This window comes from Zonotrichia albicollis, chromosome 13 (assembly GCF_047830755.1).
Source record: "Zonotrichia albicollis isolate bZonAlb1 chromosome 13, bZonAlb1.hap1, whole genome shotgun sequence".
In the NCBI taxonomy this organism is placed as follows: domain Eukaryota; kingdom Metazoa; phylum Chordata; class Aves; order Passeriformes; family Passerellidae; genus Zonotrichia; species Zonotrichia albicollis.
This window is the reverse complement of record NC_133831.1, coordinates 8,110,362-8,135,763: the sequence shown is the minus strand read 5'-3', so window position 1 is coordinate 8,135,763 and position 25,402 is coordinate 8,110,362. Positions and strand designations below refer to the sequence as shown.

Genomic DNA, 25,402 nt, shown 5'->3' with positions numbered 1-25,402 from the left:
ACTTATTATTGATCATTTCACTGTAGAAAGATGATGATAGAGATTGGGTATAAATGCTGTTTCATTGTTTTCTGAATTAAAATATTTGTATTTCTCCACGGAAACCTCTTCAACTCCCTTTCTACAAATGCTTTCTGTATAGCTCTTGTGGAACTACAAGCTGAACCTGACTACAGATCCAAAGTTTGAATCCGTGGCCAGAGAAGTCTGCAAGTCCACTATTGCTGAGGTAAGCCAGGAGGAAAGCATGGCTGCTCTTGTGGCACTGAGACTTTCCTGTTTTCTTTGTGCATTAATAGCTGATTTGCTAATTAATAGCGAATTAATGGGTAAATAATGATTTGGGAAAGCTCTAGTATCATATACCAGATTTGTACCTGTAATTAATTCAATCTCCTTGCTGAAGAAGCCAGGTACCTTAGTGGTACTTGGCAAAGGGATGGGAGAAAGAAATGCTGAACTAACAGAATTGTTAGTTCAGAATTGTTCACCAGCTCCTACCAGACCTTTTGTCAGAAATTGGTTGTGAATTGGATTTGTTCCCTCTTTATCATGTGTGTGACATTTATAAGTGTGGTGTTGGAGCAGGGCTTCTGCTAAATTTAACATAAGGCTGGTTGTGGACTGTGTCTTGCTAGCAGAAGGGGTAAGCACACAGACATCAAATGATAATCAACTTGAGGGGTTTTTTCAAGTTTTAAAGGATAGTTACTCCAAGGAGACCATGTAAGGAGCTTCTTCTTTTTAGGTTGTGCTAGGAGTCTGTGCTCTGTGTCTCAAGCATCCATTCTTCTTGGTACAGCTTCAAAGATGACTTGATCAATCTTTTCTTTCCTTGTGCTCATGCTCAAGCTCTTGAGGCTGTGAGCTTATGCAGGAGCCAGCTGAGCTGAGGTCTCTTCCCCTGTTTGTGGTGGTTTTCAGCTGGACTTCAGGGAAGCAGTGGGAGCAAGGCTCGCTGCAGCTGTACAGGCTGCAGCTGACTTAATTCACTCACTGAGCCATGCTCTCAAAAACATGGTTTGTATCTCCACCAGTACAATGTGACCTAGCCATAAACTTGCCTTAAAAAAAAACATTTAGTCTGCTCTAGTGTAAGTTGTTTAGTGTAAGGAGAGATCAAAAAAAAACTTTTTAGAAGAAGGCTAGAAGATCAAAGAGTGGAGGACAGCTTGCATCAAAGGATTGTGTTGTAGTTGGAGTTTGGTACCTCCCAAAGGCAAACACTGCCAAATCTGTTGAATCCCACTTTTTTTCGATCATAGAAAGGATCATGTTTTTCTGTTTTTGGTCATATGGTGCTGCAGAATTTTTACAACCAAGGCATTCTTGAAAATGCTCTTTTAATAGTTTGTTTAATTACCATTTTTATACAGTGGCAGTCTGGCATTGCTGCAAACGATGCCCTGTAAATCTGGGACATTACATTTAAAAGCAGTGGGAAGAGTATACATAATTTCAGAATTTTGCCATTTGGTGAGGGTTTTTTAGTTAAAGAAAAAGATTAAATAAGGAACAATAATCTCATGTTTGATCTGGTGTTTAATACTGAGGCAGATACATAAACCATTCCTCTAACGTTTTTTGAAGATACTTCTACAAAACTCTTTTAAACAGATATATAGTGGGCATGTACTCCTCCCATACAATATTAACCTGTTCATATTTTCCTTAAATTGCCACTAACAGGTATAGGTGACTTTTTGGGGTGAATCAGCTCTCTTTAAAGTATTGCTTTGCACTAAGAACAAAATACAACTAGAAAAGCAATTCCTAGAAAAAGTCATTTGGGAAATGGTGGCTGACCCAACTGGGTATGGGTATGTTCTGAAAAGTGCACCTTTAATTTTATCAGCTAAATACAGTTTAAAATTCCAATTAATTTTCTTCTCAGCTGTTGTGGCTTTTCTAAGTTTTGGCAAGAGCTTTAACCTAGAATTATAGTTGGCTACCAGATAACAGTGATTGCTTCAGAAGTGGCCTGGCAATAACATGTTCAGTTGGTCCCTTCTGCAGTTCAGTGGCTCAGGCCAGGGAGCTCTGGGGCTGTTTCAAAGCCAGGCTCTTCCAAAAACAGCATGTTGCTGTTGTGGGCTGGTTTGGCTCACGGTAGTTGAGCTGAAGTAGGGCCAAACCAAAGATGCAGCTTTCTCAGAGAGCACTTGCTCAGCTCTGTCCTTTTCACCCTGCAAGCATCCTGTGTGTTTTCACTTTAAAATGTATTTTATACCTTATCTGTAACAATTACATTGACTTTAGTAACTGTTTTTCTAGTAGCTATGTAGATTAAGTATAAACTGTTTCACCAGCGCACATCTGCCTTCAAATAATGATGTTTAAAATGTTGAATGTTTTGTCACACAAAGTAATGGCCTCATAAGCTGAGGCAGAGATCTGTTTTATTCGTCTAGTCTGACCTGTGTGAGTCTGTCACAGGGTGCCTTGAGTTATTCTTGTTTGAATTAGAATATATCTTCCTAGAGACAGCTCTCCATTTTTTAAAATTTCCAATATAAATATTCCAACTTGGTATTTGAGAACTGAGAAAATGGTTTCCTGCCTGTTCCCTTAGCACTGCCCTTGCTTGTTATCTGAAACTGCCAGAATTATTGATTGCCATAGATCTTCCTTGAGATTGATGAGCCCTTCAGTATTTTTACAGGGACAAATCTTTGATGCAATCAAGTCAGCCCATGTATCTATTCCTTGCAAGCCTGTCAGCACTAAACCTCAGTGCCTGCCTGCCTGCCATGGGTTCTTCCTGCAGCATTATGACTGCAGTTTTCAGCACACTCCTGAGCAGGGGCCGCCAGAACTGTGCAAGTATTGAAGTGGATGGAGACGACCCATCTTCCTTGATCAGCATCTGACTCCGTTTATTGACTCAATCAGTCACTTTTTATAACTGTGTTAATTAAGTTCATGCATATTGCAAACCCGAGCTCACAATAGGTCAGAGATAACACACCAACCCCTCCTTTGTTTCCAATACCAAGATTTGTGTTCTCAAAACTTACTTTTACTTTCCCAAAACAGCCAAAGATAGAATATCTACTTGTTATGAGAAAGCTGCCTGAGAACTCTGGTATGCAAGGTTCTCAAGGCCTTCATGTTTGTCACTTTTACTTGTAATTAAAAACAACCTGAGAACTTCTACTGTGTACTGAAACAGGCTGTGAGAATTTGCTCCTCACAGATGCCTTCTAAGCCATTTCTGAAAAAAACTCCAACGTGCAAGTATTTCAGCATGGCCTTGCAAGGGTTAAAAAGTCTCAGTGCTCCTTGGAGCAAGGCATTGCACTGCTCCTATGAGTGATTTCTCCAGGGACCATCCCTAACTGATCAGCAACCATGTTTTCCCCTTCTTTTGGAAAGACACTGTCAAAGCTGCCTGCATCTTTTGCTTCCAGAGCTGGTGGGTCTGGCCTGTCTGCTTCCCTGAGCAGTGCAGGCTGTGATTGTATTGGGGACCTGTCTGTTCTTGTATGCTGCTTTTCCAATCCCTGCACAGCTTTCAGCTTTGCTTAGCTGTGATTTTTACTTTTTTTAGACCACTGAGTAAAATGGTTTTAGTACCAACAATCAGTTCATGCAAGAGCCTCATAGAAAAGAATTTGATGAGAATTTTCCTTTATAGTATTTTTCATCTCCTAGCAAGTTATAAACAGCTCTATAAATAGTGTTGACTTTTGAATCAGTCTCACTTCTGGCCAAAATCTTATATTGTACGAGGTCAGGTGGCTAATGGGGGTCTAAGTATGATTTAGAGATGTTGTAATATTCTCAGTTTTCTAAATAAAGGTTTGTCAAACTAGCATTTTTCCTACAAGTCTACTTGATTGCAGGGGTTCAGTGTAATTATAAAAGACGATTATTGAGCAATAGAATTTATAATCCTCAAGGTCGCTGTGTTTGCTTTTTTTGGATGCTGGCACACATGAGATTTCTCATTTCTGAAATATTTTCAATTATTCTGACTTACTGAAAATCAAACTAAAGCCTAGAGGGTTTCTCTGCTAGCAGATTTTGAGGCTACAGATTCAAGTTTCTTTGAGGATTTTCTTATAAGGTTAAATTCATAAGCTGCAGCCCCTGTAATTTTCTTTTTTTTTTTGTTTTTTTTTTAACAGATAAAGGAGTGTGCAGATGAACCAGTTGGTAAAGGGTTCTTGGTGTCGTGTTTGGTGGATCACAGAGGCAACATCACTGAGTACCAGTGCCATCAGTACATCACTAAAATGACAGCCATTATCTTCAGTGATTACCGCTTGATCTGTGGCTTCATGGATGACTGCAAAGCTGACATCAATCTCCTGAAATGTGGCAGCATTCGACCTGGAGAAAAGGTACCTGGAGAACATGTAGATTGCCAATAGACTTGTAAAAGTCATTCACTTCAGGAAACTGATGAGGAGGCTCTGCAGTTGTATTACTGTCTGACTTGCATCTGAGAAAATTCATGGTGTATCTCATCTGGCTGAAAAGGGTGATGTCCTGGTTGTTTGCAGTTCCTTTTTAATAAATGTGCATTCCTTCCTCTGTGAGGAACTGCTATGCAGAGACCTTCGTTTGTCTTTGCACAGCCCAGCACAGGTGATCTGGCAGGTAGTTGTCTCTTTGATGAGGCCTTCCAGAGCTTCACTCAGTACACTGAATCCAACAATAAATGTAAGCAGGCCTATTGCTTGGCTTATTCCAGTCTGGTTGGGTCTGGCAGGAAGGTTATCAAGGTGGTGATGCCTGTGCTATAACCCTTTCTGCTTTCTCAGGCTGTAGTGGATTGATTGGATCAACAGCTTTTACCTGTTTGCTTGTCCTTTCCTCTGCCCCTACAAAATCAGTGGAAGGGCACAGGGTGTGTGGTATCACATTTTAGTAGTACACACTTTCCAGTACTGTCTTGGTTTTGCTAAATCAATGTTCTTTTGCCTGTGAGACTTCAGCAGAGGTTGATGCAAAGAACAGTTTATAGTGACTGGATATGGGATTATTTTCAAGGGCTGTCTTTCCCTGTCTACTTCAGCATAGCTAATACAGCAAATGTGTAGTGCTGCAGGAGTGAGTGACTTTTTCCATGATAAGTTTTTATGTTTAGGGATAAAGTTAAAATTAGCCTATCAACTTCTTACAGTGCTTTTTAAATTGTAGCTTTTATGCCTTTAAAAATTAGTCTTATTAATGAGCTATTAATGAGGGGTTTGCAATAAGATACACATTTTTTGGTTAAACAAAGAACCTTTCCTAGTTGTTTGAGATATTCACAGCTGTTAGCAGCTAGTGTATTAAATTTAATTTCTAGTGTATTCCAGAAGACTTAGCTGAGCCAGAGACAGCATAAAAATAAAAAAATTTAAAAATTCATTTCTGGAAACAAGAACAAAAGCAACCACAAGCAGCAGGAACTTGGGTGAACTATAGGTTCAGACTGTTAACAGCTGAGTAACTTGCTTTCTCCATAAAGTAAAGGCTCTTTTCTAATAGTGGGCTGAAAGAGCTCATGAAACGAGAATGAGAAATTGCTTTTAGTAATCAGTATAGAACCAGAAATGTGACATGAATCCTGTGTGTCAGGCCTGCATATTACCTGTGGCTTGACCAAATTCAAATAAATTAAAATACTTATGGTAGCACTGCAGGGATACAGCAGAGGGGATTTTGTGAGCATAAACCAAATCTCAAATGGTGGGAGTGAAGCCAGTGTGGGCAGCCCTGTGTGGGTAACTGAGCACAGCCCCCTGCACTGGTTGGTTCAGGGTGGCTGAGGCCACAAGGCACCAGAGAAAGGGAAACTTTGGCTCACCAAGTTTCTGAGGGCTGGCAAAGTGATCACTGACCAAACTTCTATGGGTTTTACTATGGCTCATGTATATTCCTCTCTTTCTTGGTATCCAACCCAGAATATTGTGCCTTGGTTTGAAAAAGTGTTGCAGCCTGTCATATATCTTTTGTTATGCTGTCATCCTTGGCACTTGGAGCAATTGAAGTACTCTATACTGCTATGGAAACAGCTATAAATGGCTATGCAAGCATTTCTTTTGTTGGTGTTCTGTTCTATCCCTTTGCTGCTTCAGAGAAATCTAATTTGCTTCCATCTGATGCTGGTTAAGGTTTTATTTTCCATGCTGTAGCTTCTGAGTTACCTGTAGAGAAACAGTCATTACCCTTTTGTATGACTGAAGGTAACTCTGAATTTAATAAATAGCACCTGGACACTTGAGGAGGAGGATGGGGGAAGAGATTCTCTCTCTTTTTTTGTGGAAATAACCACAGCTAGAACTGTGAACTCCATCTATATCAGGGAGCTAGGGGATTGCAGTGTGATAGCTTCATCTGAGTAAACTGGCATTTTTAACTGTGAAAGACACTTAGGTTGATAATCTGCAATTATGTTGCCCCTTGAAACTTCTCTGCTGGGTAACCAGGTTCCTTTTCTATACTTCCTTTTTTTGTTTAAACTTGCTTGATACTTCCTAATTGAATTCTGTTCTTACTGAGTTTGTTGCTTCTGATGTGGTGGTTTCTGTGCTTTTTTTCTCACACATTTCTAGTTGGGTTTCTGCTCTGTAAGAGCAATAAAGTTGAGTTTAGAAGTCTCAATCTGACCCTAGACTTCATTTTGCTCTATGTAACAGAAAGGCGGTAGATGTGTCATTTGAAGGCATTAAGTTTTCTAACATGCCTGTGTTTGGAGGGATATGTCTTCATCTTTTCCCAACTGGTGGAGAAACATTTAATAGTAGTTTCAGTCACCTCTCCATGTGGCTGTTGCATTTCATAATGAATTTGGTCTCCTGTTATTTTAAAGTTGTGTTATCTTCATGCAGTAGGGATCTAATTTGGAATTGAAATGGGTAATTGCAGTGGAGCTTTTCTCCTTCAGCTGCTGATTGAAATGAGCTGCTTTCCCAATCCTGGGAAAGGACCAGGATTGTATCAAACTCTAGTGGGTAGTGTGTAGTTGCCAGGGTGCTATTCAGTGATGTCCAAGCTGTAGCTGATTATTTGCCATAATGAAGGCTACATAAGTGTCATTTGCACATCTCTTGTAGTACTTTATCAGATAACAATATTTTTTCTAAAGGAAGACATTTTAGGAGACCGTTGTTTTCTTGTTTTAGTTTTGTTTTTTACCTCTAAGTGCTTTGAGTACAGTTGTTCTCTTCCCTTAGTTTCACAAAAGTACTGGGCACAGAGGGAGCTGAGTCTAAATGGGAAGAGATAACATTCAGCTCAGTCTTTGTTTACGCAGTGTAGCAGTGAACTGTCATCTGAAATACTGGGCATTAGCTAATCCAGGAGACATCCCAGCATCCCTGGTGTGTGGGTTAGCCAGGTGGAATGCTGACCTGGAGCTCCCAGGAGATCTCTTGGGTGGTTTTTGTTTTCCATAGCCTGGCTGCTCTGGCTCCAGTGGGTTGGCACAACTGTCCAGTGCAGGGTGCTGTGCTGATGAGACAGGTTATATTACTCTCCTGCCTGCTTCTTTTTACTCTTCATTCTCTTTTGGTCACTTTCCTAGCTTCTATCTGCAAGGCTGCAGCTGGAACAGATGTGTACTTGAGGCATGTCAGGTCTCAGACAGGATAAAATCCTTTCTGAGAAACTTCTGAAAAATGACAAAAAATCCCCAGCAGTTGCAAATCCTAAACTATACTGGGAAGAAAGTGAAATCTGTAATGGAAAATGAATAGTAAAGCCAATGTTTTTAAAATTCTGTTTTGGCCTAAAGCTGGATGCCTGGAGTTTGAATTTTAGTCAAAGCAATTAAAATCTCCCAGTATTGTGCTGAAGGGGATTTGCTTGGGCACATACATTTAGAACTAAATTTCATTCCTCTGTGGCTCAAAGTGCTGTGGGTCAGTACTGGAAAGGTGATTGTATCTTTTGTGGATCTAGGTATATCCTTTCAGAAAGCTATGAAGAGTTTCAGGGCTCTCCAGATAGATAATTATCTAGTATGTTTTACAGATATTTGCAAATTTCAGTTAAAATCCTACATTTAACACTTGATAGTGGTGGTGAAGCTATGTTCCAGGAACCACATGCAGTTTTTAGATTTGACTTCTTGTATTTCAGTGTATTGCTCCAGAAAAATTAGGGCTAGACTTTAACAGGCAACAGTTTTGTGGGAGTCCTGACTTCTGGAGTGAACTTAGAGATTTTCAACTCTGCAGTGGAGGTTTCTGGGAATGAGGGCTGCATAGAGGAAAATGGTTTTTAGTATTCATTCCACAGCAGAGCTGCAGCAGGTGTTCCACCCTTGTGCACACCAGGCAGCTGGTGCTGCAGCAGGGCTGGCACAGCTCATGCTGTGGGATGATGACCCTTGACTTTGGTGCCTCTGAAGCTGAGCTGGCCCCCCAGGACTGCTGGCACATGGAATGCAGGTGGGAACAGGCATCTCCTGAGGTGCAGAGCTGGGTGGTGATGCAGGTACCACCAGTGTGTGTCAAACTTGTCCTGCCATCCTTGGCACGAGCCTTGATTGCCAGCTGCTTTGGGGTGGTTGAGTGCAGCTGTACACACATTTGTTTTCCCTTTCAGTCTGCAATAAGGGATTGTACAATATTAAATACAGTAGGTGTTACCCTGTAATTAAAGCTTGAAGTGATATTTCTCTAAACCATGTTTGTAGAGTCCCATGCTCTGTTTGGCAGTAGTGTGGGTGTCTTCCTGCACTTTTGAGGAAATGAAGAGTCAGGCTCTCCTTAAAATTGCTTAACTAGTCAGCACCAGGGACCTGATCTGCCTGAAAATGAACCCCAGATCAGGCCAGTAAATCTTCAAACAGTGTCATGTGGGCACAGGAGCCTTAAGGAGGTGTGTAAATGCTTGATGGGTGGAGGAAAGGGTTAGAGGGGCCAGATGGGTTGGTTTGTGTGTGTTTCTGTTGAGTCTGACATATTTTAAAATTGCTCTGACACAGGACAGCAGAGTAGCCAGCACTTCAGGATGATCTGCCCTAATGTGAAATCTCTATTAGCAAAGGAATGTAGTAGATGAGCCATTTCATGTTGTGTCCCTAAAGTGTAACAGCAAACATCCAGCACATGGAAACCTGCTTTCCAGATTTCCTATTAAAGATAGGTTGACTTCCATATATAATATGGCTCTGACCAGGAGTCTAAACCCACACTGCAATAAACCAGGAAACTTCTGATTTTCCTAGCAGGAAAAGCTTGCCTTCTGCCCTTCTTGCTAGCTTGCAGGGGAAAGCTGCAGGTGAGTGAAAGTAACCTAGGTTTGCTTTGCCTCCCAGCTGCAACTTCACTTAGGCAGGAGCAAAAAATGTGCCACAGGAGCAAAAAATGTGCCACAGGAGCTTAAAATGGTTGTTTTCAATCATTCCCACTTGACATCTCAGCTGTAGTTACTACCCGTGACTGACCAGGAGAGTTTGCAGAACAGTGTTTGTGTTTGATGTGGTTATGGATAAATGGCAATTTTAAGTGACGTGGCAAATTTACTTCTGAGTTCTATTCCTCAGAATCCAGATCTGAGGATCAGTCCTAAAGGGACTGTTGGTATATAATTATATTTCTTCAAAGATACTTACTCAGCATATGGAATTGGCCAGTTCTCATTCACAGGAGCAAACCAAAATAAGGAATTTTGGGGGGTGTGAGTTTTAGGTTTTCTGCTTTCTTTTTTTTTCTTGTAGGGGAAAACTGCTTTTAGCCTTTTTAAACTGGTGATATTTCTGGGTTGTGTTTACAAGTTAACAAATAATCAACCAATTCTGCTTGTGCTCTAAGTGTAGCAGAACTAAGGCAGGAATCAAAGGCTTCCTGTGTAAGCAGACACGTCAGAACAAAAAGATTGAGGAGAGCTTTGTGTATCATGGACATGTTTTCTGGAGCCTGCTCTCTTACTCATGCTCCTGCAGCAGCACTGGATGATCTGCTTGACAGAGCAAGCTGAAGGGATGGCTCCTAAGTGGTGACTGCAAATGCCAGGCTGGGTGATTCAGCTGAATATGAACATGCATGCCTTGTTGCATACTCAGTGTAAGTTTAGTGGCAATATCCTCTCACAGCAGAGCAGCATTAAATAAGGTGGCCTTCACGTGAAAAACTTGCAGAAGCCTTGAGAAATTTGTACCTGTAGAGTCCTTTAGAGGAACCAGACCTTCTACAGGGGTATGGAGGGGGCAGGGTTCTCTTTGTGAACACATACTGAGGATATGGGAGGCTAAATGGAGCTTTGCTGAGCTTTGCCCTGCTCCTCCAGGCTTTTGAACAAAGCACAAATTGGCAGTTAGTACTCATAGTCCAATCTTGTTTCCAGGCCTGCAGGACAGTGGATGTGGTGCACAGCACTGGGCCAGAACTGCTTTTTCAGAGACCTCTGTCTGCTCTTGAATGCTTTGCATTTTTTTATTCTCTTAGTGGAGGAATTGAGAAGCCTTGATTGGTCAAAGCTCCTTTGTGGCCTTATTTACATCACAAATTTTCACCATCCAAACTGAAGCCTTGTCTTGGCATGGCAAAACTATGATTTTTCTCTCCCCAAGCATTTTCTTAATGTGATGCTGATCCTTGCTGTTGCCATGGTGCCAAGAAAGCTGTGTCAGATTAAAGATAATTTGGCTGTTTTGGTAAACTGCTCTGAGCAGTGTGACTAAGTAGTGATAATCTCATTAAGTCACATTAAAACAAGCCCAGAGCATTGGAGGGGGGGATTTCATGGTGACCATCAGTGGGATAGTGATGTATAAAGTGTGGTTAGTTCAGGTCTTAATTGTTGCCTCCTCTGAATTTAAACGAGATTCAGGCTGGATGTTGGGAAGTCTATATGTAGACAGTTTGTTGCTTAATTGAAGTGGTGCTTAGCCAGAATCACAGCTCACTTGATTATGTAAAAGCTTGGATACAGGTCTCTTGTTCTCCCATAGGATGCTCACTCACAAGGAGAGGTGGTGGCATGCCTGGAAAAAGGCCTGGTGAAAGAGGCAGAGGAGACTGACCCTCGAATCCAGGTTTCTGACCAGTGTAAGAAGGCAATTCTCAGAGTGGCTGAGCTCTCTTCCGATGACTTCCACCTGGACCGCCATCTCTACTTTGCATGCCGAGATGACAGAGAGCGCTTCTGTGAAAATGTGAGTGCTTTCCTCTTCCTTTCTCTCTACAGGAATCCATTAAAAAAAGCCAAAACCTCTCTGGACAAAGCAGTGAAGGGAACTGTAGGCTGCAGCCTGAGTGATATTGTGTAATACTAAAAATAGACACTGTAACTGTCATTTTGCAGTAATTCCAGCATTAATTCACTCACCCAACAAACACACGTTATTCCCTATGGGTTAGTGAACTGAATTGGCATAAATGGTTTAAGGGGCATGAGAGCTGGTGTGACAGGGAGTGGGGGAGGAAAGGCAGAGGTGAGTGACCACTGCTTTCTACAGCTGTGAGCTGTTGCACAAAGCCTGGCCTGACTGTACTTGCAGCGCTTTTTATGCCTAGCATGAGCTGCATTGTTCAGTCTCAGTTAGCTTGTATTGGCTGAGAATTGTTACACTAAAAGAGTGATGAGCATGACCAGATTATTTTTATGCAATAAAATTTAAAGGATTTTTATTGCATAGAAACTATTGCTGTCATTTGAAATATTAACTTGAATATATTATTAGTTAAAAAAAAATCTCAGGTGTAGTTTAGCCTGCTTGTCAAATGTTACAAGTATTATCTTTAAGGGTAACTGTTACTGTTCTGTTTCACAGACTCAGGCTGGGGAAGGCCGAGTGTACAAGTGCCTCTTTAATCACAAGTTTGAAGAATCAATGAGTGAAAAGGTAAGTATCCTAGTGAGACAAATCCTTACTGCAGAAATCATCAGATCACTCCTCAGTCCAGGCTGCATTATTCTTTTCCAGTGTTAAGGAAAATGTCATCTTCCTAGCCAGATAATCAGCTAGTTTAACAAATGCTTTTACTTTGATATTTTTGTGTTTCAAGTTTCAGTCTTTCAAGTAAAGGATTTAAATAAATCAAAGCTTTTGGGTGGGTAATTTGGAGAGGCAAGACACGGAGCTGAAGTGGCAGCATTGTGATTGACTGTTTAAAGTAGCAGTCACAGCATGCTGGGTTAAGCCTTGGATAAATGGTGTTCTAATTGTACAGATTAAAAACAAAAAGAAGCTGAGTTTCTTTCACTTGTGTTTTTAAGGCTGTTTTCAAGCATCACATTATGTGTGGGAAGGATGCACGGTTCAGTGACTGAACAGAAGTTTTCCTTCTGGTTTTCTTGAAGATGTGGTTTTCAAAAACAGCAAAAAAATGTTCTTGAAAGCTAGTTCTGAAAAGGTTGTGTTGGTGTAGGTGCTTTGTTAAGGCAGCAATGCCTTCAGTAATTTTGGAAGCAGCATCATAGTGTCTGGGATTATGTGGAATTGTAATCTGTAGGGAAGGATGTGAAGATGAGTGTCTGTAAAGATCTCCTCAAAGAAGGTCTGCTGAAGGAGCCTGACTCAGAGTGCTGAAGGGATCAGACTAATTTCTTTTTTGTTAATTGCATTAGCTGTCTGACAGCTTGGTTCCAATTAACAAATTCAAATCTGAACAAGTGATCTCTGAGGGCTTTAAACAGAGCTCCATTTTGTAGAAGTGTGTTACTGAAATGAACTGCTGCTGTTGCTGAAGCTCTGTTTAGTTATACTGGGACACTGGCAGTTTGTGAAGGGTGTTTTCCATGATCAGCTGACTGAGGTATGAATGTAAGATGCAGAGAGGTTACACTGAGCTGCAGCAGATGACTTCATAGAGAGAGAGAGGGGTGGATGCTCTGAGGATGCAGTTTGCAGAGCAGAAGGAGCACTAAATGTAGTTCTCACTCTTGTAGCTGCCAAGGTTGGACCATCTGCGAAGTCACTGGTTTTGTAGAAGCTGTTACCCAGCAAAGAGTTCCTCCTTGCCAGCTGCTGCACACACATGTAGCCAGCAATAGCTGCTGGTGGGTGGCTTGCTTTGTGTCATCCAGAACTGGCTCCTGGGCTGTGTCCAGCCTTTCCCTGCTTCAGGTGATGAGCTATCTGCAAGCCTGTATCTCCCTGTGTCCAGAGCTGGAAATTTGTCCAGTCCCAAGGTCTGGGACTGCACAAGGAGCATGAAAGATGGAGTGGGAATATCTTGGACTAGGGCTTTCCAGGTCCTCAAGTAGGTGTGGGAAGAAGAGGATGAAGTCAAAAACCTGATGTAAGAAAGTGGGGAGCAGGTTCTAGGACTTTCCTGTTCCTTGTGCCAAGATTGCTCCCTCATTCCCCTACTCTACATATTCACTGTTTTCGTTCCTTTCAAGTGGGCTGGGAATGGACAAATTTGCTTGAGCTATTCTGAGTTATCTGCTGCCCTCAGATTTAATTTTCACATAATTTAAACCAAAAGCTATGAAGTGTAGCTGTGCTTTTACAGGTCCTTTTTTGGTTGAAATTTAGAGGGTTGTTCTTGCAGCTGCTGAGTTCAGGTTTGGCCACAGTGCATCCTCATGAACCTCATCAGTTGTGGAAAATGGCTGGAAATTCCCACGGTTAGACTTTTATCTGCTTCATCTGCTCAGTGCATTGCAGAACAAATCCAAGAAACACATTATTTTGTAAATGCAACTGGAAAAAGTTATTTCTTGAGGGCATGGGGTGAGCATGTACCACAGCTGGGCTAAATGTCAGCAACTGCTCCTAGTTACCACGAATGAGTCACGCTCTTCACAAAAGGCTGGATGAATGTGCAGTTCTGAGAACTGCTCTGCAGAGAGCTGCTCCCTTTGAAACCCCTGATCTGTTGACCCTGGTGTGCGTTGTTAACTGTGTGGTTTCTATGAGACAAATGAAATTTAGCTGCAGTCCAGCTGAAATTCATGAATTTAAAAATATCGTTTGTTTTCTGAGACGCAACTTGAAAACTTGCCAGCAGCAGGTTCCAGCTCTCTGCCCCCAGCACAGCAGCTCATTCACCACCCCACTGTGTCTCCTGCAGTGTCGTGATGCTCTCACCACCCGCCAGAAGCTCATTGCCCAGGACTACAAGGTCAGCTACTCGCTGGCCAAGTCCTGTAAGAGCGACCTGAAGAAATATCGGTGCAACGTGGAGAACCTGCCCCGCTCGCGGGAGGCCCGGCTCTCCTACCTGCTCATGTGCTTGGAGTCTGCTGTGCACAGAGGTAAGTGCACTTCAAGACTTGCTGGGACCTTCAGTTTAAATTCAGGGACCTTCAGCTTCGATGTGTATTTACAGTCCCCTTCTCCTCTTTCCAAACTTTGTTTCCAAGGCGAATTTCCTCTCATGGTGCTTTCATCGCTGTTGTTTTGATGATCAGAATAGCTGAGTAACCCCCTCTGCCACTGACTCCTTTTGTGCAGACAAGAAGTTTAAAATGCAAAATAGCAAATCCCACTTGGACTGCTGATGTGTAGTTGCAAATCCTTCTATTCACTGTGAATTCAAGCAGCTCTTTTCCTCCATTGTGTAGCAAGCATTAAATATGCTACAAGGTTAAAACACAGAATAGAGAATCTGTTTATCCTCACTCAGGGAAAACCAGGGATACTAAGTCCCCTGCCTGTTCTAAATAATGTCTTTTCTTGCAGTTCAGTAGCTTGAGTAAATACCTTAATTTCTCTGACTCTGGTTTTTGCCTATGTAGAAAGAAGGTAAGTGTGAGAATATTATTTTTGATCATTTAAGTTAATGAAAGCTGGAGGTGTCCTAACATCAGCTGCTGTCTCCAAAGGCATCAGAAGGCTCAGTGCAGCTGGACCATGCTAAAGGTTCTCTGTGAAATTGCCACAATATGAAACAATGTGTTAGATCCTCTAGATCTGCACTATTTGTTCCTCTAGAGCTGCTTGTTTTCCCTCCTGGCACGCAGCTGGGTGGTTTCAGAGTGAGCAGTGCATGCTGCAGTGCCTCTGGCAAGGGATGGAAAGGCTGCCATAATTCCATAAGCACTCTGCATTTGTGAGTTCGGATAACTCATTGCTTCTGATTGATGTGGAAATGATGTGCCCTGTTAGTAGAAAAGTTGTGGTTTGGGGTGTTGGTTTTTTTTTTTCCACTTCTCCCTGCAGTAGGGCAGGTGGTTTCCTGAATTGCATGCAGAAAACTGCTGTTCAGCTGTTCAATTTCATGGTGGAACAGGTTCTGCAGTGTCTCATGCATGAGGCATAGCCCAGGAGGAACACTAATTATTCCACACAGCACCATGTACATGTGTTACAGCACCTGGCAGCCCCTGTTGGGGTGTCCTCTGTTCCATGGGATGATGTTCACATATAAATAGGTTGTGATGGGGACTGCAGGAAAGCTTATAGCAGATCTAAGCATTTACTACAGCAATATTCCTGTGCAGCTGCACTGGTTTGTTGGACACTCTATATGCACTCTTGTTTAAGTCTGAGTTTTGTCTTCCTGAGCATTTATGTACTATTGCCCTAGAGAACCTTTTCATTGGAGAAAATGTTTAACCTGCTGTCCAAACAAATTCCTCTCCCAGTTACATACCAAGCTGGTGAGCCTACCAAAGGTGACTTCTGTGAGAAAAGGAACCCTTGAGCATGTGGGGAAAAGCTGGCTTGTGCTACAGAACTGTAGATCCATGAGCGCTTTCAGATGTTCTTCAGAAGCCACTCCCGTAATGTGAAATCCAAAATCAGATTGTCCTAATCTTTCTTTTTTAAAAAACCTGTGTTAAATCCATAGATTTAACACAGGTTAGATCCACTGGCTATATTTTACAGGGTTGTTTAAAAGACAGGAGCTACCACAACCACTGGTTTATTCCCCCGCACGAATGCTCCAGCACCTTTCTCTTAGTCTGGTGTTGTTCAGAGTGTGGACATGTCCCTGCTGGTAGCACAGGTCTGCTAAGGAGAGCTCTGCTAAGCACTGCTCCTAAATCACATCCTCTTCTCTTGGCCAGGTCGGCAGGTGAGCAGTGAGTGCCAGGGCGAGATGCTGGATTACCGGCGCATGCTGATGGAGGATTTCTCGCTGAGCCCCGAGATCATCCTGAGCTGCCGCGGGGAGATCGAGCACCACTGCTCGGGGCTGCACCGCAAGGGCCGCACCCTGCACTGCCTCATGAAGGTGGTGCGTGGGGAGAAGGGCAACGTGGGCCTCAACTGTCAGCAGGCAGTAAGCAGCTTCTTAGCACTTCACTCAGTTTGCTCAGTTGGTAAAAGCACTGATTTCTGTCAGGGTTTTGCCTTGTGATGGAGGTTCTGCTGAAGTCAGCCTGGCTCTGCTGGGTGCCGCTGAGTGCCTGAAGCAGTTGTGTAATTGCCATGCTGTGAACTTGGTGTGTAGCAAGGGTAAGGGTGGTGGTTTTCCCCTCAAAAAATGCATTTTGGATTGTTGTGCCCTGGGCTTTTTATTGGATCTTCTGTAGTTCTTCTCCACCTGCTTTGAAGTAATGGAAATCTCTCCTGGGTGCAAGGTGTAGGGAAACTTGCCTTTTACAGTTCTAAAACATTCCTTGTCCTTCCCTTTTCTCCCTCTCGTTCCCTTTCCCCCCTGTGCCCTGTCCTTGGAAATGCACAAAACCTTTCAAAGCACCTTCCCATTCAGTTTTACTTCTGCTATTTCATTCAGCTTTAATGATGGAAATGGAACTTTGGGGGCAGGGAGGTACAACAGACTGCTCTGTGTTGATGTACCTTCAGCCACTGAAGGAAATGCCATTTTCCTCCAAACTACCTCTGTAAAATAAGATATTTCCTTTTGCCTTCTTTTAACTCCATTTTGGCCCAAATACATCCTGCTTATCATTTCTTTAAATTGAAAACAATTTCATTTTTGTTCGAACTCATTAGTGTTTTTTTAATATGAAATTACATTTTTGTACTTATACTTGGGTTTGGTTTTAATGACCCATGAGCCAAAAAAGTGACATCAATGATAAAAATGGCAAGGGAGCATTACTGCTGATGTTGGAATATGAGGAGATGTATGCTCTTGACTTCTTTTAAAAAACAGAGCCACTGTTCTCTACATTTTTGTTTTAAATGTAGCTTAAAACTTGAGCCTCAAATGATGCCAGTTTTTGTGTGTTATCAAAGATAAATTGATAGCTGTTAAAATTTTCTAAGTCATAGGGTGTTTTTGTGATGAAGCTTATTTCTGCATAAATACCAGGTGTACTGGTGCAGCAGCTGTACAGTTTGAGTCATTCCTGCAGGGATCTGTAGTGCATGACTTAAGCTTTGCAGCCTTCGTGTGAAAAACTGAGTATTTCTATTTAAATAGGAAAGTGAAACTGCTGCTTCAGAATTTCATTATTTGGAAATATTCATAACATTTAATGTTGTTAATATTGGGAGTAACTTTTAGATCATGACATGCATGTTCAGAACAAGTTATTAATCAAAACAGGAGTACCCCAAAAGTGATATGGGATTTCAGTTTTCAGAGAAAAATATCTTTAGAAATTTAGGGCAAGTTTGGAGGTTTTTTAGTTCTCTTATACTTAAACTACTTTATTTTTTTACAGTAAGTTGATGCAATAGTAAATAGGATTGTCCATGAGTCCCCCTTCAAGTGAAATGTGTTTGTTCTCTGGTCAAAGGACAGGAGAAAGCAAATTAAATGTTGATTTTATACCTTCATTAAGCTTGTCTGGATTTTTATGGGCAAGAGGAAATAGATGATTGCAAGAACAGGATAAACATTCCAATGTTCTGAGTTTCTGAAGACTGACATGGTACTACTATATAGCTGCCTACAACTTTTGAAGTATAAAGAATTGATTGTTCTTAATTTATGTATTTGAATGGTAAGGGTTGCTCAGCTGTCAATGGCTTTGTTGTGTTTTGACTTAATGTGTTAGAATGAGCTTTCTGCTTTTACCTTTAAAGGTAGATAAATTATCTTTGCAAGGAAGAGAATATTGTGTGAAGCTCTTACAGATACTGTGCAATTTGGGCTAGAGACTTCAACTGCTTGTAACGTGAGGTTGCCCCGTATGGCAATCCCTGAGGAAGGGAAGTTAGAGATCCATCCTTCAGAGTAAGCTGGGGCCATTTCAGTTCTTTTTGGGTACCTAGAGAGCACCTTTGGTGTGTGATTTGCTGTGGCTCTTGATGATGGAGCAGTTGTCTGTGGTGCCCCTACCCTTTATTTTCACTTGTAGAAAGAGGAAAACAGCAGAAGTGCTCTGGGATGGTCCCAGCAGAGCTTGCTGCAGTGCCTTGGGTCCATCTCCAGGTATTGTCTTTTCCGCAGAGTAAAAAACTCACGTCCTTGTGCTTTTAGCAGTATCATTAGCTAATGCTAATACAGCACCTTGATTTCTTGACTAACTCAAAGCAACAGGTGTTATCCTGAAATTCTTCCTTGTAGAAGCTCTATGTCCAGACACACCTGCCTAGAAAGTTTGCCAGAGGCAATTGGAAGGGGAAACCTCTGTTTTGGATCTGGTTTTACTTCCTGTCCTGCCTGTGAAGGTTTGCTCTGATTGTGCTTGTCCTATGAAAGGAAGACATCAGCCCATCTGCCAGAAACAATATAAAGAATCCTAAAACAACAAAGCACAACCAAAGAACCTCCATTTCAATTTCCTGCAAGAGCATTGACTAGTACCTTTTCCTGCAGGTGGATTATGAGTGATTATTTGTATTTAAAATTTTGAACAAAATGCACTGTTAGACATTCTCAAACCCCCAGTATTTTAATTTGAGAAGTTCCATTTCTTGTGAGACACCTCAGCCAGAGTGATCTTGCATGTGGGAGTCTGTGCTCACACCTATCTGCTGTTGTGCAGGAAGCACATCTAGACCCAAATGTCAGAGCTGTGTGGGGGCTTAGTCTCCATTTGAGTGGTGAACTTGCCAAAATGCTAAAGCTGTGTGAATGGTAGAGGAGCAATGGCTTTCTGTAAGTTTTCAAGTTTGTAAGTTAGAATGAGGGCCCCTGGGTGTGTGCTGAGCCTCATAAAGGATCCTGCCCACAGGGAGGGTGTGTGTGCTGTGGGAAGTCATCAGATAGGAGATAGTATCACTTAATTGTGAGCATCAGCCCTTCAAAGGGCTGCAGCTGTACTGGCAGGGTCTAGCATCTCTGGTGTCGCTTGATGAAAGCAATATTTTATATTAGAGCTGTTGATAAATTGTTTTTCAAATAAGTGGCTTCTGTGTTGCCCTGGTCTTACTTTTGGGGTTTTTTCAATTCAGACCTTTGAGTGTATAAAACTCCAATCCCTGCTTAAAGGGCATATATTTCTTGCTTCCAACTTCTGAGCTGTTAAATTGGTAGTTCATTGTAAATTTAGTTCCATGCCCAAGATAAACGTTCAGAGCATTGTAAAGTTTATCCAGCTGCTTTTCAGCTCTAAGGGTTTGTTGTGTGAGGGAGGAAAAATCCTATACAACCTTCACTTCTATCACTGGTGCCAAATTATTCCTCCTTCCCTGCAGTCAGGGCAGCTGGCTTGGTGCTGCACATCAGGCATGTGGTTGAGCATTAAGGTCAGGAATTCTGCAGTAGTGCCCAGAACAGGGTGGAGGGATAAGGAGGTGCTTCAGTTCTTCTGAGCTGTGGTACCTGGTGTGCTTTGGCCTCTTCCACTTGATAGCAACAAAAATACCAATTAACTGAAACCTGAGAAAGAATCTTCCTACATAATGCTCTGGCCAGTTTATTTTATCTCTGTGTGTAAGAAAGTGTTGGGTTTGAGATTCTATTCACCCATCTTGTAAGTCACCTGGCTTGAAGTAATCCCAGAAGTTTACACACACAGAGTATTCCCCATCCATGCAGGCTGTCTGAGTTTCTGCACCAGCAAAACCATAATATTCTTCGTCCTCTTGCAGTGACTCTTAGAAAGTTTGTAAAGAACACATCCACTTAAGGTTTGACTTTAAGATTCTATTTGACCACTGTCAGAGATGTATAAAATGCTTATATTATTATTATTATTATTATTTTAAAATGAAAATATCCCAAGAATTTTGATAAATAGTGCTCTTCTCAGCTGCCTGCATCCCTTAGAAGCTGAGGCTGGGCATAATTAAGAGCAAGTTGCAGGAAATCCTGTGTTCCACCCAGGCAATCTGTGGTCCCTCCTCATGACTGAAACTTTCCCATTGAATAAATAGTGCTAGCTTGTGTTTTCTCCAGTTCTCTGATGCTTTTTTCTTGCCTGTGTTTTGTGATGTTAGGGCTTTGCCCCTGAGAGTTTCCTGGGTGGTGTTTAGGTGCAGACTTTGAAAGGTGGAGGATAAAATTGTAGCTGTGCTTTTGATTTAGTTGGGCTGAGGGCCAGTGACAAAAATCATTAACTAAGTGTCAAGATGTTAAGAGCATATAGACCATTTGATGTTGGTGTGCAGTTGCCTTCTCAGCAACCTCTCTTCCCCCCCCCCCCCCCTTCAAATTTGTCAGCTGAAAATGTTTGCCTGCCAAATGGTGATACCAGTCTGCCTTTCATCAGTCTTTGGAAATCTACAGCTTGATGGAAAATGAAGTAGGGCATGGGGATCCTTGGCTGAGTTAAGGTCCAGAAGCTATCCTTATCCCAAAACTGAGATTTACCCAAATTCTCTCCCCCTGGCCCAGCAGACATCTCCCAAATTAATGTTCAGCTGGTATGGACTGTGTCCACATTTGATTTTGTAACATAGTGCTAAGCATGCTAAGTGATGTTTCCTTATTAAAAAGAGAATTGTTTTTCTGCAGCTTTTGTCAGAATACTTGTTTCACAAGAAGAAAAGAAAAAACTGGTTTAAACTTTGTAGATAGGCACACTATCTTAAGACATTGATTCAGGTTTCAGTTGTAAATAGTATTCAGGAAAATACAAAAAATTTGTGCGTTGGGTATTGACAGCCTTACAGTATGATGCTACCATCAAAGCATAAGACAGATCAAAAATACAGTAAGCAAATAAAATTTGACCTGTTCTGTTCTATAATTGGTATGTAAGTAGTCCAAGCTCATGCCTGACCTTCAGTGTGTAACTGGTCTCATACAATGTTCCTGGGCTACTTCATAATGATAATTAGGGTCCAGCAGTGTGGAGTTGGCAGCACAAGCTCTTAAAATAAAACACTGCAGAACAGAGTTCATACATTATGGTGTTGCTACTGGCACAGAATTACCACAGTGAGAGATTGTAAGTAGTCTCATTTATGTCTTTAACATTTGTTTTCCTGTCCACAATTCCTTTCTTCAGCTTCAAACCCTGATTCAGGAGACGGACCCCGGTGCCGATTATCGCATCGACCGCGCGCTGAACGAGGCCTGCGAGTCGGTGATCCAGACAGCCTGCAAGCACATACGGTCTGGAGACCCCATGTAGGTGCCTCTCACTCAGAGCTGGGGCTGTTTTCCCTGTTGGGCATCCATGAAGGTTGTGTGGCTGACCAGTAGAGACACTGAAACCTATCCAGACTAGTTACTCCAGAGCAGTCATGCAGAGCTGCACTGGGATGTCTCTGTTCTTGCTGGACAAGCAGGCCAGCGTTTTTATAGGAATGGTTGAGCACTGGTGAAGGATGTAGCTTTCACAGGCACTTAGACTTAAGTTTGTAACATTTGATGTGCTAATTTCTCTAACCATGCAAGTCTCAAGCAGTATCACAAAGTGACAAACCTGGAAAGGCCAGATAAGCAAACCCATACTGCAGAGACAGGTTTCTCCTTTGTCTTCAGGTCTGATAATGTATTCTCCCCTGGGCCAGATTGTTGATGGAATACTCCTTATGATTTTGTTGTATATCAGACTTGCTGAGATAACTGAAACAATGGAACATAACAAATACAAATCTGATATACACTTGTTTTAGATTTAATCTTTTTGAAGGAAGAGAAAGATCTTCACTGAGTTTCAACATCTTATCTCTGGTTCACTGGACGACTGATTTGGCAACACCAGCTGTTACAGGGAAGCTCAGCATTATTTTAACAGTCTGTGGCCTGACTTTTTCTTGTTTGCAGGATTCTGTCTTGCCTGATGGAGCACTTGTATACTGAGAAAATGGTAGAAGACTGTGAGCATAGGCTCCTGGAGCTCCAGTATTTTATATCTCGTGACTGGAAGTGAGTACTGTAAAACAAGATTTATCTTCACTTGTTGTTTGTAATAAGTGTTTGTATGCATTAGCAGTTCCTTGTAAAACAGTAGAGCTTGTGGCTGTTCAGAAGAGGACTTTCAAGTATGCCAGGTGAGTAGGGTGTTAATGCTTGTGTAGAACACTAAAAGCAAAAGCTGCTTAGAAAAGGTGTGATGCCACTTAAATCAGGTACTTTTTTAGAAGTGATGCAGCCTTAAAAACTTCTCAAGTTTGAGTTCTAAAATTGTTGCATCTTTGATTAAAGAATTCTGTCTGACACTATTGAATATGAAGGTCACTTTCTCTGCAGGTGGCAGCCAGTTGTATGTACTCCAAGTGCTACAATATGGAACTTAAGGAAACAAAGTTTTTAAGTATAACAAAGACTCACTGTGTGAGAAGCTTCCTGCCTCCATTTCTCCCTTTTTTCAATGATTACAGCCTGTAGAGCAGATGTAAAACCCTTCAGAGCACTACTTTTCCATCTTTCTCATCCAGAGATAGCAGTGCTTTGTTTTAAACACATACAAAGCCCCTTGTGTCAGTATTGGTTAGGATGAGGAGAGAATAAATTTGATAAACGTGACCAGTGAGGAAAGAATAAGTGTTTGGCTTGTCTTCTAAAGAAGATTGAGAGGTGAGGAAATAGAGTACATTAAATGGGGTTGCTGCAAGAAATTGAATAATTGTTCTCAGTGGCCACAAAGAGTGTAAGGCAAGAAGTCCTGGGCTTTGATTACTGCAAGGAGTGTTCAAATCAAACATTGAGAAAATCTTGACTCAGAGCAAGTCGTGTATTGATGGACAGCATTGCCAGTAGCTGAGAACTGATGTGCTCTGTGAATCTTCTGCTTTTATAGATGGGGCTTTATGGAGCAGGGAGTTTAAGGCTTTTTGGCTGTTCATTTAGTCATCTGAGTAATTATCTCCATAGGTAGACAAGAATACTTAATTTTCCCCCCCTTCCTGTTTATCTTCATTGCTGGGTCTCCTGCCTGTACTGTTTCCAGGAGGTAATTCATTGTTTGAGTCAAACTTAAATGATTGGAAGAAGGAAGACTGATTATTTGCATTTTCCTGGGAGTAAGAATAATTCTAATTCATAATGCAGGCTGGGCAGCATTTGCTTATCTTTAACCACTGTTCCCCAGAGCTGGCTTATGCATCTGTTGCACTGACTTTGTGCCTCGGACAGATGCACAGAGTAGTAGGGGTTTGGTTGATACCTTTATCATTATCTATATCATTGTGTCCACTGAAATCACTTGATTTTTTTTTTCCTGTAGTGTTTTATAAATATGAAAATTCCATTTTGGAAGGCTAGCAATATCTCACTTAGCTTTCATGTATTAGACTTCATCTTAAGAGATCTGCACTTATATGCAAAGCAGGGGCACTGAGTTTGCAGTTGGCTCAAATCCAGGGCAGACAGAATCAATCCAACTCAGATTTTTATGGAAATGATGTTTCAGAATGGCAGCAGTACAAAGTGTAAGATATTACACCAGCAAAATGTGGTATGTACCTGCCTTTCTGCTGCTTCAGGGCATCAAGGAGATGATTTCTTTTCTCATGTGTCAGCATTTGGCTGGCATACTGCAGAAGAAAATGGGAGGTGCTTTGGGAAGAGTTGAAAATTTGATCTGTAATTAAATATTTTGGTGTTACTTAGGGAGTTGATTCCAAATTGAGTTGAGGCCACCTGTTGGTTCAGTTGGTCAGACACTGCTACTGCGTGGTGTCCTGGTGGTGCCTGAAAATTGAAGTGGATTTTCTGCCTCCAGAGCATTTTGGGATATGTAAAACATTCCGTGTTTGAGTGAAGTGCCAGCGCTGACTGCTTTGTTTGCAGGTTGGACACGGTCCTTTACCGCAAGTGTCAGGGGGACGCCTCCCGCCTCTGCCATACCCACGGCTGGAATGAGACCAGTGAGCTGATGCCCCCAGGGGCTGTGTTCTCCTGCTTGTACAGGCATGCATATCGTACAGAGGAGCAGGGAAGGAGGGTGAGTGCTGATGGACACCTTGTTGCTGGTTGATCTGTGGTAGAATGGTTGCACACCTATTTGGAAGTTTGACATGCAACGCTAAAACTGCCAGGATATTGCAGTGACCTTAGGCGGTCACTGTGGTGAGAGAAGGACGAGAATCTTGTTTCTTGATCAGAAAGTTTGATTTATTGATATAAGATATATAATACATTATAACTATACTAAAAAGAATAAAGAGAGAGCTTGCAGAGACTGCTAAGCTAAGAATAGAATAGAAGGAATGAATAACAAAGTTCTGTGTTCGAGGAATCTCTCCTGAGCTGCTCCTGTGATTGGCCCTTTGTTGGAAACATGCAAAATGAGCCGATCACAGGATCACCTGCCACATCTCACAACAGCCGATAACAATTGTTTACATTCTTCTTCTGGGGCCCTTTGCTTCCCAGAAGATGGACAAATCCCAAAGAAAGGATTTCTATGAAGAAATGTCTGCGACACCAGAACTCAGACAAGCTACTTGAAATCATTTACTGTAGGTGGTGGTTGCACTGCTTTGGGTGCCCAGCTCCTCCTCAAGCGTGCCCTGAAGGTCTGGGTGGTTGTTCTGGTGAGGCAGAATAGGCCCAGCAGGATGACTGACCTGTGTCACAGGCCCATGGAGAGAACTGTGTGGTGACACCAACTTAACATTTCAGTTCAAACCCAGTACAAGTCCTCCCTCATGTCTTTCCAAAGAGGAATGTGATTCCTTGCAGATAGCCAGCATAGATGCAAAATTGGTTTTATGCAAAAAGGAGTTTCAAGATCAGCTTTTCTTGGCTGTTGCTACTTAAGTTTTGATTTTTGCCCAGCTTCAGATTATATGCCATGTAGTTCTTCCTATTGATAATGCATCCTTCCAGTTCTTTGGAGCATGCTGTACTGGTAAATGTGCTTATGCTGTCTTTGAAGACGACAGTGGGGATCTGACTTGCTGCCCTGCAGTCTGGAGATCCACCATAATCACATTTGTGGTTGAGAGCTGCTCTTTTCAAGTTTGCTGCCCTCTCGTGCCTTTAGCAGGGCACTCAGATGAAAACACCTGGGTACTCAGTTCTATTTCTTTTGGCACTGTAGTGTACACAGTCCCTAGGAGTTGATGGCTTTACACAATGGCCCAGTTTAAAAATTAATTTCCACAGCTTGATTTAGAAGGTCTTTTGTGGCAGAGGTCAAGTATTGATTGAAAGCATCTCTTTTAGGAATAATTTTTTTTAATGCGGTTTCTTAGTCTGCTGAGTTGAGACTTTTTCATTCCATTTTATATTAATGCTAACCAAAGAAATCAATAGCCACCCTGCAAATAATCTATCAGAGAGAGAAAAGGTTTTTAAATGTG

At 41.9% G+C, this 25,402-nt stretch overlaps 1 protein-coding gene across 1 annotated transcript in view; it reads left to right on the top strand.

The window, feature by feature from the left end:
- Positions 1 to 25,402, top strand: part of GLG1 (golgi glycoprotein 1) — a 77,920-nt gene that overhangs the window by 40,341 nt on the left and 12,177 nt on the right. Inside the window, exons 3-11 of the mRNA XM_074550957.1 lie at positions 143 to 229; positions 4,131 to 4,346; positions 10,895 to 11,098; positions 11,717 to 11,788; positions 13,965 to 14,148; positions 15,907 to 16,121; positions 21,154 to 21,275; positions 21,918 to 22,019; positions 23,886 to 24,039. Coding sequence (XP_074407058.1) covers positions 143 to 229; positions 4,131 to 4,346; positions 10,895 to 11,098; positions 11,717 to 11,788; positions 13,965 to 14,148; positions 15,907 to 16,121; positions 21,154 to 21,275; positions 21,918 to 22,019; positions 23,886 to 24,039 — 1,356 coding nt within the window. The remainder of the gene's footprint in view (positions 1 to 142; positions 230 to 4,130; positions 4,347 to 10,894; positions 11,099 to 11,716; positions 11,789 to 13,964; positions 14,149 to 15,906; positions 16,122 to 21,153; positions 21,276 to 21,917; positions 22,020 to 23,885; positions 24,040 to 25,402) is intronic.